Source organism: Bombus terrestris, chromosome 10, assembly GCF_910591885.1.
Source record: "Bombus terrestris chromosome 10, iyBomTerr1.2, whole genome shotgun sequence".
NCBI lineage: Eukaryota > Metazoa > Arthropoda > Insecta > Hymenoptera > Apidae > Bombus > Bombus terrestris.
The window spans coordinates 8,120,111-8,138,840 of NC_063278.1; the positions used below are offsets into that span (position 1 = coordinate 8,120,111).

The window sequence follows — 18,730 nt, forward strand, 5'->3', positions numbered from 1 at the left end:
GAAGGTATAAAACCGATCTGGCCGACTGCTGGCAGCCAGTCCAAAGGCCAGATGTGGCGGCGGCTCTAGTCGCACGCGTGCGAGAGAGACGATAACGACACGGCGTGCGGTACTCCCGCGACATAGCGAAACGCTTGGAAAACACATACCGGGAATCACGTTCGACCCGTGAAGATCCTTCATGGTTCACCACGGCGATCACCCAGCCTTTCGTCTGTGAATTCGTGCGCACAACTCGATTCAGCCTCTGAGAGAGGAGCAGCCGAGAGAAAAGGGAAGAAAAGAGAAGTAGCTAACGTCCTGAAGGGAGAGAGACGAGAGGAGAAACAAAAGTTCGTCCTGCTCTCGGATTCCAAAAAGGGAGAGAGAAAGGACAACGAACTCCGCGCTCGACGGAGTACGTCGAGAGGACTCGGCTCCCTGGGACTTGGCCAGGCTGGTCCTCGGGGATTGGTCGTTCAGCCACGAAGCACAGCGTTGAGGGGGAGAATTCTTTTTTCGAGGGTGATCGCGGTTTCTTGTGGAATATACGTGCAGCGAGGGACATCACCAGCCGTTCACGGGAGTGGTGGTAACCGGAGAGTGCGGCTCCTAGGTGCGGATTTTTCTTTGAGACCTAGGAGATCGACCTTCGAAATCCTTAAAGAGAGTGTATAGGGTATATAGGAGTGATTTCGAACGAAAAAAAGAGACGCAGAAAAGAAAGGCACCCTGGAACATGTCTGGAATCCAAATTAACGTGGAAGAGGCCTCCAACGACGGACACGAGGATCCTGTTCCTGATGTAAGTCCATCATGAATTACATGTTAGAGAATATACATGGTCGAGACGTTTCTTCCAGCTAATGGTGTTTTAGAAGACAAATGATAGTTCGCAGCTGTATCACGGAACTCTAGTAGTCCTTCTCTGTAACTATCTCTGCTTTCTCTATTCGTCGTCCCTTCCGCAATTCAGAAATCTCAATTCCTCTCTGTGGCCCGACGAGATTTAATCACAATTACCGAACAATTCCTATCAAACTTTCACGATGTAAATACAAAACACGTCCTGAAGTTCCATTGGCGGGAAACAGGCGATAGAGAAAGAAATAGAAGACCATCCAGTGGATGGACAAGTTAGTTTTCTGGTCCAAGAGAAATACGAGAAGCTACAAGACGAGCAGAGCAAGTTAAATCAGATAAATTCATCGGGAATCATAAATCTCTCGATCTTTGGTTTCTAGTGATTAGCAGCTTTGGGCTGGTTACATAAAGCAGGTGTAAATTTTGAGGAAGTCCGCGAAAAAAATTTCACAACGTTATCTAACAGGAACTAAATTCCCCGGATTTAATGCATCGGCGATAATTAACAACACTATGTTTCTCTTTATCTATTCTATTCTCTTTGCCTATCCTGTTAATGAGAAACAGTTAATAATGTAAAAAGTTCAACGGACGATTATCGAACGAACGACATATAAAATGACACTGGTAAACAGGTAAACTGTTCTGATTAATCGAGGTATCTTGGTAAAAGGCGTCGAACAGTTTAGGTTCACGGGCAACGTGCGTGCGTATGTACACGCCGCGTAACACCGTTCACCGCGAATACTTAATAAGCCTGACACCCATCCCGGTACGGGTTTATATAACGCAAAACCGAGTACACCGCGACAACGTCGACGCACTAGATGTTAGTTGGGAAACGAAGGACAATATCGTTCCCAGATATTCGTAGAAAATAACGCGCACGAAAGCCACGCCGCGATTACCACGGCGACGAATCGCGAACAAATTGCAGTACACGCGTATTGTGCAATAAAACCTGCCTGCTGCGACGCGTCGCTCGTGAGAAATTCGTTTGCAACTTTCCACGAAAAATCGAACATCGAGAACGCGTATTCCGATTAAGGTTCAACCCGTCCACTTATTATTTGTTTTGTAGCTACACTTTCTTGAAGCAGTGTGACTACTGCGAAAAACAACGAGATACTTTACATTCCGATACATTACATACAAAAGTCTTAGGACAAATATTATTGGACTGGAGACTTTCATGAATTTATTAGGAAATTCAATGTGGAAAAATAAAGCGTTCGTTACAGTATTCAGAGGAAAAATCAAATGTATTTTGATGTATGCATAAAAATTGGAATTTGTATAAATATTCACTATCTCGTTGTAACGTTTCTTTCGAAATTGGAAAAATGGAAATACGATTTAACTTGGATATTGTACGAATAAGGTGCTAGAATATTAAAAATTTAAAAAGATGTGTATGTAACTTAAAATTCATGATTACAACAGATACTAAACTTCAATCTCAGGAATTGAAATAAAATTTAAAATTAAAATAAAGGTCCTCGAATATGATCCTAAGTGAGTAGATCATAGTTTGCCATATGACTCGATATTAAAAGTGATTGTTAGTCGCCTAAATGAGAAAACTAGCAACTAGCAATTGTCAGTGGAATCGAAATTCAACGAATTGAACTTTCATGCCGGCAGCAGTGACTTAACTTTAAAAACGATCTACGTTTGGTTGGTTATTATATTAAAAGGAAAAGAAACGAATAGAACTGACATACAGTAGAACGTGTAGGCGTTACGCGATAGAAGTAGTGCTACACGGCTCGCGTTGAAAAACGATTTCCATAATTCCGTAGCTCCAGGTTGATTCTCGAGAAGCCGGTAACCAAGCCACCTGTAGGCCGTTTCTCACATTCGCGTTTCATAATTCCTTCACCGTCCTAACGTTTACGAGCATGGACCGCGATTGCTTCTCGAGGCGTAAGAATCCTAGCTGGAATTCCAAGTTTATTACACGAACTACGATAAATCTAAGATTTACTACTGTGAATTAAACTGACAAACCTATATAAGATTCTATGCTAAGTGTAAATTACATGTTAGGCATCGTCAAAGATTTAATTCTAATTTATTACGGAGATTTATATGTTTTAAATAAAACAACTTGAAGAATAAAGAAGGATTTTCATTCTTTGCTACCGTTCAGAATAGAATTTCATTTGTCTAATAGATTATATAATAGGAATTCATTAATTCTATTCACTATCCGTGATCTTCCATTCTTATAAAATAGAAGTTCAAGTTCAGCCAAGTAGACGAGAATTCATTTAATCAGACACTGATTCAACCTTCGTCCCAATAAATGAAGTTCGAATAAAAAAAAACTCCAATGTATAATATATAAGACAAAGGAACGAAGCATTACAAACAGCCTATCCCACAATAATCAAGTTATTAATCTCAAGATTAAGTACAAAACAACTTTCTCAATTAGCAGGTTAAATATTGACCAGCTGAATACTTATTGGCAAGCAGAATCTTTTGCAATACATCCTTGTGTAACATTACCGATTATCTAGAACTTTGATCGGTCTTATCGATATACATCAATATATATAGTTAATGTATGCACATTAATTCAGAAATATTAGGAAGAAACTTAATCATAGGAGGAAGTTACCCTGATTTATGTACCGCGTTCACCTTGTACGGATTCGACGGTGAAACTCAAACAAAAAGCGGTTTGCGAAAGGTTAAAAACAAAGTAACCGTTTTGGGAAACGCTGCGTTTAAATCAACGAGATATAATTGATCGTCCGCTCGAGATCTGCCGTTAGAATGGATTTCATGAATGCATCGTAACGCAGATTGCAAGTCGAAGAAGCAAGATACGATCCGTGTCGATTCAGCCTTCGTTATCGATCATTTACATAACATCGCGATATCTCTCGGAACTGTGGCCGCGATCTTTAGCGTGAACCTACAATTTAGAACGTACGCGTTTATTTCATCATTGCACCGTGCGCGTACACCAGAACTTCAGAGTTGCAACTCGATTCGACTCGGGCAAAATACCGCGTGTTCCACTCGCGTGATCAGTCATGCACGACGATTAAAAACGGAAAGCTGGTGAACGAAATTAGTCATTTGAGAAAACTTCGTAAAGGTCGGCAATGTGTCAAATACCTTTTAGAAACATTTCCGCAATGTTAATCCGAAATTCTGCATTCACGACCGGTTGGAAATATGAATAAAACGAAAATTGATATTTTCAATTGAAGATCTGAATGTAACAAAATTACGTATTTAAATGTGTGAATATTACAAAACTGAGAATCAAAACATACGTTAGAAATCTATTAACCTTCGAATAGAGGCAACTTCGTTCAGCAAATCCTGTTAACACCAATAACCTTCGCATGTTAAATATGGTATTAAAATAATGGTCGAGACGTTTCCACGGCGTCGAATTTTTAATCAGGATTGCCCTTTATCGTCCATGCGCGATTAATCGTTTTCGCATTTGTCAATCGAGAAGAGCTAGTGTCGTCAACAGTGGACAGCTTGGTACAGCAGTGGAACGGTTGAGTATCTGTGTCCCTGGAAGATTAGAGTACTAACCAATCGGTATGTGAAAACAATTCTCAGTCGTTGACCTTAGGAGGAACTTACGCTGGTACGGAATCGAGGATTTCATTTTCTATCTTGATATTTGGATGGCTCGTTTATTCGCTCACCAAACATCAACTAACGACACCATTGTTTATTAACGCATTAGATAAAATTAGAAGATATCCAAAACCATTAAACGGAGTAGCCACGAATCTTCGTTGGATTTGTTAAGTCAAGGTTTGATACAAGGTCATCGATCAACCGGGGGGAAAAGCTGGAGTGTTTTCGTCTAAGGTCGAAGCAGAGAAATCGATTTTGCAATATGAAGTGCTTTCTCTTGTTGCATGCAAATGTCGCCTCGGGGAAGGAATTCACGAGATCGCGACATTGATTCGTGCAACACTCACGGGTGCTTTATTGTGACAGCGAGTTACTTTGAGAACAAGATCGTCAATAAAAACAGGTGTTTTTCTCATTAATTATTAAATAAAAGAATGCATGACAGCTTTACAGAATGTCAAATACAGGTTTAAATTATGTTGACGAACAATGAAAGCATCAAGTATATTTTTGTATAAATAAGAGATCAAATTTGATTTGCGATCTCCATCTATAATCCGAAACTAATTATTGAATAACGATAACAGCGACAATGGCATAATTATATAATTCGTCTTGTGCTGCTTCATTAAGGAAGCATATTTCATTAGATTGCATGATAGAAGCGACGCGTGTCGAACTTTCATTCTCTGTTTCAAGGCGACACGACGTGACAGTTTTCTAACGGGTCCTGCTGTTTCCAATTTACCAAGACACCTATCTGCTTGCTTAAATTTACAGGACCGTATATGCAAAAGGCTTACATCATCTACGACAGTAATTTTGCAATACTAATTGATCATATTTTTAGGAAATATTAATCATTATGTAAGAACAATATCTCCTAAATGATATCATGTTTGTAACTTCCCAAAACGACTTAAGATGAGCCATGAGAAATAAAGAATACGAAATAGATATATTTGACAATTATTAATACTTCTATAACAAATATCAATCATCGATAATTCCTGAATTCAATATTTAACAAACAATAAATTTAAGATTCAAGATCTTCAGATCCATTCGTAAAAACAAAACATTTCAATTTCGTATATGATCTTAGTATTTGCCCAGTACTGCACATTAACCTAACATACACGACACCATTTATAGACCACTATAATCTTACTTTCAAAGAATGATCATTATACAAGAGCCGTAAGAACCAGTATTGCCATATTTTCACATACGTCACTCGCGTCCAAGCAATGATCACTCCGTCTCTGATCATGACACGCCGCTTCTACTTCAACGGTCACCGCCGCGACGTGTATTAGACGCGTGGATTCTCGAGACCGAAGAAAGCAAGAAGAAACAGACTCGAATAAGGAATATATATTTATAGGAGGGATAAGGTAGGCAAACGTCGTTTGCAAGTATTAGGTCTCACGACACGCGTTTGTCTCGATGTCACAATTTCGGAACGTACTCTTTATTTATGTTGTAAATGCAAATGGGCCAGAATCGATCGTTTCCAAATGACCTAGAGAAGGTTTAGAATCGACCAGCAACAAGTTCCTCCAGATTCGGCGAAGCGTGCTCGTGACATTTCGCGACGATGACGAAGGACGTGGCGGCGCCGAGCATCATCATCGGCCATAGCTATTATCACGGAGTAAACGTACTCAGGATCGAGGCAGATCACGAGAAACGGCTGGGAGACGCGTAAATAATCTGCAAACAGAATTGCCTCGCCGTTATGAAATCAATGGATTCTCGACTGGTTTATTTATAGCCTCGCGCGTCGCGTTGATTTATGAATTTATACACAAGCTTTTTCTTTCAGGTAGAAAAGAATTTCAGAGAGTTGGATCGGACCAGGGTGTTCGATTGGTTTGCGACTCGGTTTGAGGTCAACGCCGCGGGCAGTGCTCGCGATAAATGAACGAGATCGATGATAAAGCATCATGAAGTTATCGATCGCGATAGCGATGAAACTCGCTTCGATCGATAATATTCCTTTGCGCAGAGAAGTAGAAAGCTGTCGAAAGTTTGGAATTAAAAACGCACGAGCAGGATTTCGTGTATAGTTTGTTGCTGGATAAACGAAATGGAAAGTTCCGATGTTCCGAAAGTTACGATGTGTTTGTTGTTTAGAAATATCTTATTTCTTTTGAGAAACCGACGATGATGAGAGATCGAGCGTTTAATTCGTGATTAAATATTTCATTCACGAAGCAGGAAGATTGAAAAATTGGAGTGAAGAAGATAACAACGATTGTTACACTCGCTGACTCTCCCATTATATGAGACAGATTACGTGGACAGTACTCGAGCAAAGGATAATGAAGACAAACGACTGGCGAATTCTGCTAAAGAAAAACAAGGAAAGAGTAGCCAAGCGTGCAAATTACTCGGACTAATTAAATTTGCGCGCGTACACCCAGTGACATAACGTTGACGCATCGCGACGAAGACAAACGGTGCCATGGTTCACCTGGAGAGCTTGGATTTAATTATACGCCAACGATGAAACAGAGGTTAAGTGTTCCATTCACTCACCAGCAAATCGACGAATCAACTAAAATCTGAGAATTTTTCAAGCTAAATGGATAGTCAGCCATTCTTCAACGAAGAAAGTTTGATAATTACAGTAAATTATACTGTAATTATATGGATCCCTAATAGTTTCTTAAATTGATTACTGTTCCGAACATATTCATCTTTAATCATATATATTCAAACACCAAAATATTCGAAGATAATAAATACAAAAATCATAAGACAAAGGTACTCGTAGGATAATTAAGAACCACTTAAAGCGTTTGCTGGAAACCTTGACCAACAATCGACGAACAATAGAACCTCATTTATTGGAACGACATTTTATTTCGTGTCTGATTGAATAAACTGCAGATTGAATCTATACACAGCGAAGAAAGCTTAGATCGTAAACGACACTAAAAGACGTCATAATTTTACAATACAGAATTATAATTAACGAGAGCAATGGATATATGAATCATATTTACGACATAGTAAAAACTATCTAATACAAAGATTACTAGTATTCGAGTACATAAGTATCACTTCGAAACTTCCATTCTTCTCTTGTTATATCTGAATTCTTCTTAACCAAACGCCAAATCACAGGAAGATCATATAAATTTCAATTACATACAGTGGCTACAAAGTAGTTAGACATTTACATTTACAGATATAGAAAATTCTTGTAGTTATATTGAATGTGTTATATAAAATATTTTGAAATTTCATTAGCATTATAACGAGATACGACTGCCATGATTGGTGAAATTTTCAACAACTTCGAAACTATTTTATAGAAGTCTTCTGGAAACATATGTATATTCTGTAAAAAATTAGTATATACAGCGTAAACAGTCATTTAATGTATTTATTTACTTCGATATAAACATGATAGCTCAGTATCGTAACGGTGCTAATGAAATTTCTAAATGTGCTTCGTATAACATAATGCATATATCCATAAAAAAAAAATCTCCAAGCGTTCCGATACTTTCGTCAGTTACTCTATACGTATAAACTAAATTCAGATAACCGGACAATTCCCGATACCACCGTGGTCTTTTTGCAAAATAAATCAGTGGTATCGATATACGAGCTTCTGTTAATTTCTTGTCCTCAGATATATTCCGAAACGGTGCCAGGCGCATTACGAAAGAGGCGGGTAGATTCGCAAACAAGGTCCCAGAGCTGGAGCTGGGTCGCAACTCGCGGAAGTGGAACGACGTGGCGTTTCGATTTTTAACAGTCCTTCGACTGCTCATGCAACAGCCACTACTGCTTATCCAAAGATAAGCGCGTTCGTTCTGCTGGTGAAAACCGTAGAACGCGTACGCACACTACGCTCGAAACGATTCGTATACGTGAAACAGACATTCGCCATCAGGAAACGGCTTTCTTCCTCTCCTTCGAATGCTTCTTTATTTTACAGACTCTCGAAGATTCTCTCCGCATAACGACTTTCCTTCTCACCGGTTGCCTATTCAGCGACCGGTATTTGTCAAGAGCTCGTATACGAGACAAACATGCTTTCTTGTTATTGTGAAATTTCAACAGGGTGGAGGAATTAGTATGTTTAAAGGTTATTAGAGAAAAAAAGAGCAGCAAATAATTAAATATAAGGAGAAATGTCCTGTAGCCACGGGTTACAAAATTAACCCTGAAAGAAATACAAGTATTTTATGTATGTCAATGTAGAGTTCAAGATGATTGAGAAACAATCCAGCATATATTGGAAACTTTCCAAAATGTTTGCAATTCCTTTCAGCGAGAAATGTCAAATGTGCAACGCAATGAATAAAGCGTAAAGAGGAACGTTCTTTTTTCTGAAAAAAATTGCGATAAATGTCTGGCTAGAAATAAATAACTACCTTGACTTCCGAGATAGGCATACGCATCTATACAAGGTATGAAATCGGAGGATGATTTAATTGTTTGTAACCTGGAAAATAAGCCTTAAACGACATTTTTGTACAAGAACCTTTTTCACTGTCACGAGATATTGACATTTAATCAGGATATGGTGTTATCTTTAAATTATTAGACTCTTTACTCTATTAAACACTGGATTTGCTGGAACGATTGCAACAAATATCCCATAACGAGATCAAAGGCGCTCAGTCATGCGTGTAATTATAATAATGACAGGTGTATCTGATTTCGATTGATCGACCTATTTTCGATCGGTTTGGTATCTGTTAATTGGCAATCGAAGCGACCTCGTGGAAGGAGGAAGGTCAGAAGAACGCTTTAGACCTAACTAAACGATTCTTGTTACACTTTTCACGCTTCTTCGAGACACGAGGACAAATCGTAAAAAATACTTGAGACATAAAACAGGGACCTTGTCGTCACGGAAGCGACCTGAAACCGGCGATGCCTGTACGATGTTCGGAACTAATTGCGTCCGGGATCATTAAAATCGTTTGAAAGCCATCCCCGTAACATTGCACCAATGAATACAGTGAATATAAGCGACGAAATAATTACTTCGCGATCGCTATTCCATCTAGATAGCCGCCAAGGCTATTAAACAGGCTTGCTAGAAATCGGTGTAGAAGCTTCTTGCACTCGTCGATCATTTTAATTCTCGGATCATTTCGCGTCAAACATTTCACTTTCAATATAACATCATTGGTTCGCTAGGAGAGTGATACAATTATTGCGAGAAGATTTTTTTGAAGAAGTCGGTTTGAAATGGAAAGTTGTTAATTACCCAACTATTTAGCAATGGTTAGCAAACTATTTTAGCAAAAGATTCGTTTCCTTTTACAATTTATAATTTCATTTTTTTAATAATTGTAAAAATTCAATGAATTCCATCAGTTTTAAACTGCAGGAAATATTTGCACCGGCTTTCTATTAATCTCATTAATTTAATGAGCTTATCATTACATAAATTGTAATATTTATTAGAACCTATTAACATGATGGATAATTGACTGACTATTTAAATGCTTCCACAGCCAGTTCTTGCAAACATCTCCGGATATATCACTCTTCTATCAAACCGATGATGCACGGAATTCAATACGGTCTCGTTAACGAAGTCTCTAGAATCTATTCTAAATCCCGTATATAATTCGCCATGAATCTTCATCTTCGCTGTGCACGACAGGAGGCGCGCAACGATTTCACAGACGGTAGAATCTCCCTTCGTAACGCTCGCTCGAGCTCTTTCATAATCCACGAGATGCCCGCGTTCTGTCTAGTTTAGAGCCAACAGACACACGGAGTCTCAAGGACGAGAATGTTCGACCATAACAAATGCTTTGTGGAAATATCGAAAGTCAATGCGTATCTCCAATATCGATGGACAGATTATCATACCAAATATCAAAGATCGTGATACAGTGAGGGCATAGACCTCTGTCCTTTTTTTCATTCGACTTCGCCGTTGTGACTTCTCTTTCCTATTGGAAGAACCGCCGTGGATCTCGCGGTAAACAAAGTGAAGCATCGTGCAATAGTCGATGTAATGAGCCCAGCTCGCGAGTTGCAAAATATGTAGACGATCGTGGCAAACGGGCCTTAGATTTATGTTTTCTGTGAGGCAACGCGGCGCGAGATCGGCGTGAAAATGGGCCGCGCTCGAAGACGCCGTCGCGGATGGAAATGAGACCATGTCGAAACTTGTGTATTATTAAAATTATTGCCTCCCTATGTGATCTTTATAGTGGCAAATGATAGGTTGTCGGCCGGATTGTTTTTCCGATAGGAATACGAGTTCTGAGTTTCCCTTTTTTAGTTCTTTAACAAAATAAGGAGCCCTATTATAATTTCGTTCGCCTTAAGAAAGAATGCTGAAATGATTAATTGGTTACGAGATGATTGAATTGCGGTGCAGATGTGTCTTAGGCCATTTCACCCAGTAATCTCATAATGATCTCGAAACGATCGTACTTCCAAGAAATATTTTCACATTGTGTGTTTAGATATTCCATTTGTGCTAATACCATCTTCTAAATTGCGAGGAGCGTAAAGGTAAACTAATATGCAAAGGGTAACAGATCCAGGTCTTCGTAATTTCCTTACTACGAAACATGAAGATGTTTAAATGTCACGTAACGTTCTAACAGCATAATCGTAACGTAACACTTAGCTCACCTGGTGACACGTAATGTGCTTGTAAATACATACGTATTAAAGAGCAATAGAAACTGCTTTAAACAGGTCACTGTGATTTGGTTAATAACAGCATTTACGAAAATTTAAAGGTATACTGAAGAAATGACCGATAATTATCGAAAGTTGTTGAGTCAAATATTATATTCTTTCGTTAATAACAAACTTTCTATTCGTTTGTTTATCAACTGTATAGACAACTTGTTGAGATACCTCTATCATTATAAATAATAATAATTCTCTCAAGAAATATCAAACATTGGAAAATACTAAATGTCAGAATAAGATTTCGATGAATAGTGGAAAAAATGAAGAACAGTTTAATTTTATTGCCAGATATATTATACAAAATATTCATCGAGGGTGAACGAGCGAAGGTGCAATGTGAAATCCGGTTCGCCGCATCGTAGGTGTCGAATAGAAGAAACAAGCTCGTTCTATGCTCAGCAAAGCCGAAATGACTCAACATATTCATGAGTGCGTATTTTATTGAAATTCCTTGTAAATATCGTGTCTTTTCGTGGAATTAGCGGTACGTTCTTATAAATTGTCAAACAACGTTTTCTTTCACTATGAAACGTGACTATCCAACGTTGGGAATCCCAGGTGATTACGGAACTACTTTTAATAATCCGGGTTATCGATTTTGAGTTTATAAAAATTTGCTCCAAAAAATGTTTATATCTTTCCATAACGGGAGAAAAGTAGAAATAATAGAACTAGATCTCAGGATATCATAAAACACGTGGCGTCATAGAAACCTGGCTTGGAAAATTCTTTATTTCATTCTTAATTGTCCTTGTTTTAATTACGTTATATAAATTTGGCATGTAAATTCCATTATTATTACTAGGGATTTAATTTCTATAAAAAGAATTTCCTATCTAGCTTTCCATTCTACATTCTCTGTATTTTTTTATTGTCTACCTAATTATTCCTATCTTAATTACATTATATAAATTTACCACACGAATACCGACACCTATTATTACCAAATATTCGATCGTTACAAAAAATGAAGAAAATTATAAGTTTTATTTTCCATCTAATCCCTCATATTATTTCTACTATTTTACCATTTTCTTCATTACTATCTCTATCTTAATTAAATCGTATAAATTCAGTATCATCACCGAATGATCAATTACTCCGAAAATGAAAAAGGAACAATGCCTAAAGCCAGGTGGCTTGAAACTTCAAGAACAGCCATTCCTAAACCGTTTCGTTCCTCTTCCTCGAGTTTCACCGATGCGATCCGCTCGCTCGCGAAAGCGATCTGCCACGGGATGAACAAGGTCAAACCACGGAATCTGTTATCGCTACCTTGTAACATATATCTTTTTATGATCGTTCACGCATCCGCGTGCGACGCTCGTTAGACGCCAACTTCTCTACCCGTTCGCGGTATCGGTAACGAGAAAACGTACCTCGAGGTATCGACTGACGTGGCGCTCCTGGATGATGATCCTCGACCTGCACAGCTCGCGTTCGTACAACCGGTTAACGAATATTCAAGCGATATTCCAAGACCAGTGTTAAATTCCAACCGAGTCACTGGCTTCTTGGCGGATGTATTTTTTGTACAGCCGACAAGAGCTGGGACAAACAAAACGTTCACGAGGAAGCAATAAAAAGCGATGACTTCTTAATGTTCTATCAGAGTCTTCTCAAAATCGAAGAATGTTTTAAGGTTACTTAAAGATTGGGCAGATGAATTCTTCAGAAAAGAGGAACAGATTTAGTAGAGATGAGAGGGAACAAAGATCGATGACCGAATATATTCTGCCCTTGAAACGAGATAATTCTTTTTAACGTTTCTTTGAAAATATTTGTCGACCGTTTGGTCATTCTAGTAATGTTAAACAGTTATAATTAGCTTATAAAGGTAATGACTTCGGAATAGATTAACAACGATCCGAGCTACGAGAAACCTAAACAGCCAACAGGTTTAGTAGAGAACCACACATGATCAGCAAATATATTATTTTGCCATCAAATTACAATTATTGTCACTGTTGTGTGCTGAAGAAAATAGGTTACGCCTGTTCTTCTTCCACTGAAATACCAAGCCAACTTTACGAAACACATTAATCAAAAAATGTGACATCAGTGTGGGGAATACCCAGAACTCAAACTCACATTCCTCAGAAGACGTAAAAACACAAGTCACCGATCATATATCTCAATTAGTCTATATAATACGATAAAAACATGCTTTAATATACTGATATATCACAATATTTTAACATGTCGCGAACAAGAAATCATCTTCATTTCGAATATTTATTTATTCGAAGATATGCACAACTTATCTCAAAGATCCTCCCCTGACCAATCGTTACTTTTCACTACAACGATACTCTTTATCAATGTTAATCGTTCTGGATATATGAAGAGGACGATTAATCAAAATCGTTCAACCCCTCGAGATGATACAGAAACAACGAAGGGAGAACGAAAAAAGAGTGGCGAGTTTCAGAGTGTCACGTTACCCGGTCCCAGCACAGGTGCAGCGCTTCGAGGCTGACCAGTGTATTGAATTCCACAAAAATTCTTAACGACGCCTCTCTTTGAGCGTCGCCCAGGCCATTCTCTCTGTCTTGGTCTCGGTTCCCGCTCGGGTGCACGGGTTTTTCTTCTTGCTCCGGCTCGAGTATCCGACTCTTTTGCCTCTCGCATCGTCTCGAAAAATTTCGAGATATACCAGCTCGGCAACGAATACCTGTCACCGAGAACGCGCCGTCGAGTATCGAGATTCAGTTATGAAACTTCGATTCCGACAAATACGGCGCCATTCTCCTCCATTGTCTAGGAGATTTGCGCAATTTCACTCGTATCTTTTCATTCCAGCCTATGTAATTTCGCCAACGAATGTCTTTCAAGTATCTTCTATAGCGATTTATACGATATGTCGTATTAATTGTTAGGTCCATGTTTTGGTACCTTGATTCGATCAGTGATTTCAGTAGTCCTTTGCAGTGAAATTTTTCGAAAGCAGAAAGTTATATTTCGAAATGTTCATTGACGACAATAATGATACAGTGGTCTTCTTTCTTTTATATCAGCGAGAACAATTTGTAAAATACCAATGTTGCTAAAGAGATATCAGTAGATTACTCAGAGTTAAAATGGAGGATTCAAAGTTGCTTGACTTGTGTTCGATTATTCAAATAAGTTTAAAAGATTAGGAAATCTTCTTCCAATTCTAATAGCTTTATTGTGTGTTGGTAATTCACGAATAATATCGTATCAGGGATCTTTTATCTAGTTTCCTATTCTACCTTTATAAAAATCTCATTGTTTTAAACAGGATCCTCAAAGGATTATTAATAAAGCGACCTGGTAGTATAATTCTCCAATTATATCATCGGCTAAAGAAACTATTATCTTTGTCAAATAATAGAACTGTAATTCTGACCTAACACAAAATGTCCCTCAAATCATTTAAGACAAAACTAATCTTCGTAAATCATGTAATATACGCATCACTGATTGAATCAATCTCTTAAAGACCTAACAATGGAATGAACAAGAGACTCCAAGACTAAAAATACCAGGTGGTCGGTGCTCCGGCAAGTCCCGGAAGATCCGCGAGGCACCGGCGGCAAAAATGCGGTGCAAGGCTGCTTCCACGTTATTTTCTGAATCGGCCACGCCCGACAGGACACATAAATCGTGGGTCGGCTCGCGTTCCATTAGAGACTCGATACTTCGATCCGTATCCGAGTGAAAAAGAGACTCGAAAAAAGAAGCAAGCCGAGTTCGGACCTTGGGCGGTGGCCAGTGTGCGGCGAAGGTAGGCCACAGGTTCGGTGCGAAACGCGGCTGATTTACGTGCGAAAATGGCCAATTAACTGGCGTAATCGACGTGCGTACGCACGAGCCGAGCCAACGGGCCAAGCCAGTGTCAAAGTCGCGGAAATGCTCGCGCTGCTATCCCCGGCTTGGCCCTGAAAACGTTTCGCGGCCGTACACCTCCAGGCATGCTTCAAGAGTCGAGGAAACACACGACGACACGACGAGACAACGACGAAGACGACCAAGATGCGACCAGAGAATTACATTCGAAGTAACGAGCTGCACAGAGGAATTCGAGAGTACCAGCGTTGTGCAACGATCAAACCGGAATATCGGGAGCTTGGTCCCCCGAAAATCTTCCTTCGAGCTCCGAGTGGTAGCGCAATCGAAGACTCGTTCGGCTCTGAACATTGCTCCATTGCAAAGTGCATCATTTTTGTTCGGAATGAGAGTATTATGGATGATGGCGTTCAATATTATTTGGTATACTCAGTAATAGTTTGTTAAAATGTCCAAAACTCGAACTGGGATATGGAGAAGCTAAAGTCTCTTGGAACCCTTCTGAAGAAACTCATAATGCTGCTAAGTTATTGACTGACTAAATCATATTTGGCACACAACAAATACGATGCTGTGTAAATCCTTCTTGTTATTCAGGTGATTATAAAGAAGAACACATAAGATGACGTGAATGAGGGTTTGAATAGCATAGGGGTAAATTAGAGTTTGAAAGCCGCAAGGATAAATAGAAGTCTAAAGAACAAAATGAAGATGAAGATTCAGTACAGAATAAAATATTTCTAGAAGGTATATGTCTGTTGTGAGAAAAATATTACAGAAAGATTACTCGTTCTAAGAACCATTCCTCGATAACCACTCCTCTTCTATTCTCTTCTCTCGTTTGAAGTGAACTCGATCGAAGCGAAGAGTGTACGATTTAGTTAGGTCGCGGTACATCATCCCCGCTGGTATTTCGATGCGGTGAAACGCGCGATACGGATACCCGCAGATGGGACCGAGCTAGAACAATAAGCCATTGCGACAGCCTTTCGAAAACAACGTTCTTTGGTATGTAAAACTTGCTTATGATGCGAACACAAGGAAACGAGCGAATGAATACAATACTTGGTTAACGAGAAAGTCTATGTGTCCAAAGTTCCCAATTGTTTCGTCGGTTAATTAGTATATCATCGACGTATAATTTACACGATTAAAATAGAATCGTATCAGTAAAAAAGACTAGATACATTTGCAAAGAACGTTCGCTCAGGATATAATACAGCAGGTTTAAACAGCTATTTAATCTGTTGATTGGTCAATCGAATCGGACCACGAGCCTGTTCGTCGAACAGATGAAACTCAGATAGCGTGGTGGATACATATAGAATAATGTTCTGTTGGTGAGAGATAAACAACACGCGGTTGCAGGTGGAGGACATGCGGGCGAGGCAGAAGCGTAATCGCCGCGACATTATCGCTTATGCAATCAAAGCTTCACGTCGATTTACGTTGCTTTCAGATCGAGGCGACGGCGGCTACGACAGCAGTAGCGGGCAGCCCGCTTTCCTGGCACATCCCAAGGCCGTCCTTGGTGGGACGAAGCGAGAGGGATAGCGAAAATGGTAGCTGGGCTCATCATCTGCACCCAAACTCACCATCCAGAGGATCCACCTCGTCGCAAGGATCCACTGCCAGTACACATGTAAGCGTGCATCGATAGATCATGTATTTGAAGTTTAGGAGAAGTTGAAGAACGTAAATGAAAAGCTAGTTGAAATTAATTCTTGGTACCTTAAAAATTATAAAGTAAATGTAACACACCTATAAATACAATTAGACCTATTTGATGAGTGAAGATTTATAGCAAATAATATTCATAATTTTTAGTCAGAGTCACTGGAAAAACAGTTATGAGAAAATAAGATAATATAAACTGATACAATTATGAGGAAAAACATGAGATCCTTTGAAGGAATATTGAGCACTCTACTTTGATATTTTGACGGTTAAATTAGCCTCATGTAAACAGATTTAGATTTCTAAAATTGTAGAGGAATTCAGAAATCATAAGAAATGTTAGAAAAAAGTACAATTAGTATAATTAATAAATGTAACCATTGAAGCTAAACAAATAAATGAAAAGACTAGATATCAAAAGTCTGGAGGTTTAAGAAGTCTTAACAACCCCACAAAATTCAATTAATATAATCAATAAATCTAATGAATCATTAAGGATAAGACTAATCATTCAGAGGACTGAAACTAACCAATTATTCAATTTCAAGTAGAAAGTTCAATAACCAAGCGATTAAATAACATTCTTGTATTACAGAGTGCCGCATCGGGCACGTTACTTCTGACAGCCGCTAACCTAGCCAATCTCGCAGCGATTCATCCGCCTACGGTGACGGCGCCGAAACAGATGGACACCGCATCGGTTGCGAGCAGCACTCACTTCACCGTAGTGAACGGCCTAGGCAGACCGACGACCGTTTACAGGAAGTCCTGCTGCGCGAGAAATCAGCTCACCGTGCTCGTCTGCACGATGAGCTTTCTATTCATGGTCGGTCTGCTTCTCGGGATTCTCTACATGGAAAGTGAGTACTACTCGTAGTGGTGTTAATTGATTCAAAAGCTTCACTTCAGAGGCTCTTCAATCTTTTAACAATGCTACCCATACCGAATGTTTTAAGTCTAGTCTCCATCAGTCTCCGGTGCTTTTTGCTTCTGATTACAGTGAGAATTCGCGACAAGTACCACTAGGCCGATAAAAATTGGCGAATGCAGCGATCGTGGGATCATCCTGTAGAAGACTATGCTAACGATGAGACAGAAGAATGCAAACTACGAGTCAACATTGAGATGTTCAAGAAGAATGGAATCAGGGATGAATCGATCTCTGCGAATCATTTGATGTTAAGATTTTCGATCACAATCGATGGAATTATTCGTATTTATAATGTATATGTATATTATCACTTAGAGCGTTAGAACAACTCGATTAGACGTTCTCGGTCAGAGACAAAGTTTCAAAGGCTGTATTGCACCCTATTTGGCGTGTGGTACGTGAAAACTCAGTAATTACATTCATGTAATGAGCTAGCTTTAGGTAAGGCCGTATAAATAGCACGAATGCGATCCTAACTCCTAAATTAAGCCACTCGATTATCTGGCGAGGAGGCCGATCCGCGTCTTTCGAAATTCGGTCAATATTTCTTCTACTATCCTTCCCTTTCTATAATTAAGATCAGACGATGACGTATTAAATAAAATGCACGAATCATCATTTCTTTGAATCGATTTGTAAAAATTATTAATTTAAATTAAATTTAAATTAAGATGTTTCTGAGATGTAAATCTCTGGTTTAAATCTAATTTAAATTAGATTTAACGACGATAAGATTGTAAAAGGAAAATATTAATTGTAAGCTAGACAAGTCGTCGTCCAGCGAAACATTTTGTAAGTCATACGCACAAGTATTTCTTCGATTAACGTTGACGGTTCGGAACAATCGACGAGATGGGAGTAAGATAAGCGAATATGTATTAATTTTTAGGGATCGTTATTTAATTGTTACTAACAGAAAGAACGCTTGAATCAAACCTGGATTCCGCATGCCAGGGTGTCGTGTTCCAGGGAATGTATGGAAAAGCAATGGGCAGCGATCGTGTCGATCGCTGACCCACAACTGTGATATTACTTGCGTATTAATTAATCGTCGATTCAACAAGAAACTGTCGAACCATGAAGAAAATCAGGATGTGTTTTATTTCACCCCTGTCCCTTCTATCCTCCTAATATTATTACATATTGCGATAT

The 18,730-nt window shown here is 39.0% G+C and overlaps 2 protein-coding genes across 2 annotated transcripts in view; one reads left to right on the top strand and one right to left on the bottom strand.

Moving 5' to 3' along the window:
- LOC100642576 (nuclear migration protein nudC) overlaps window positions 1–18,730 on the bottom strand; it is a 103,149-nt gene that overhangs the window by 82,974 nt on the left and 1,445 nt on the right. The gene's annotated exons all lie outside the window — the stretch shown is intronic.
- Window positions 18–18,665, top strand: LOC100642814. Its single transcript, XM_003398195.4, has 4 exons — window positions 18–784; window positions 16,430–16,612; window positions 17,243–17,507; window positions 17,648–18,665. The coding sequence occupies exons 1-4, from the start codon at window positions 719–721 to the stop codon at window positions 17,671–17,673; spliced, it is 540 nt and encodes a 179-aa protein (XP_003398243.1). The 5' UTR covers window positions 18–718; the 3' UTR covers window positions 17,674–18,665.

Bases quoted from the DNA above. Each gene is read 5' to 3' on its own strand.
- LOC100642814 (XM_003398195.4), top strand. From the start codon at position 719: ATGTCTGGAATCCAAATTAACGTGGAAGAGGCCTCCAACGACGGACAC. The intron at 785-16,429 runs GTAAGTCCATCA...CGTTGCTTTCAG, and splicing joins ACGAGGATCCTGTTCCTGAT to ATCGAGGCGACGGCGGCTAC. The intron at 17,508-17,647 runs GTGAGTACTACT...TTCTGATTACAG, and splicing joins CGGGATTCTCTACATGGAAA to TGAGAATTCGCGACAAGTAC.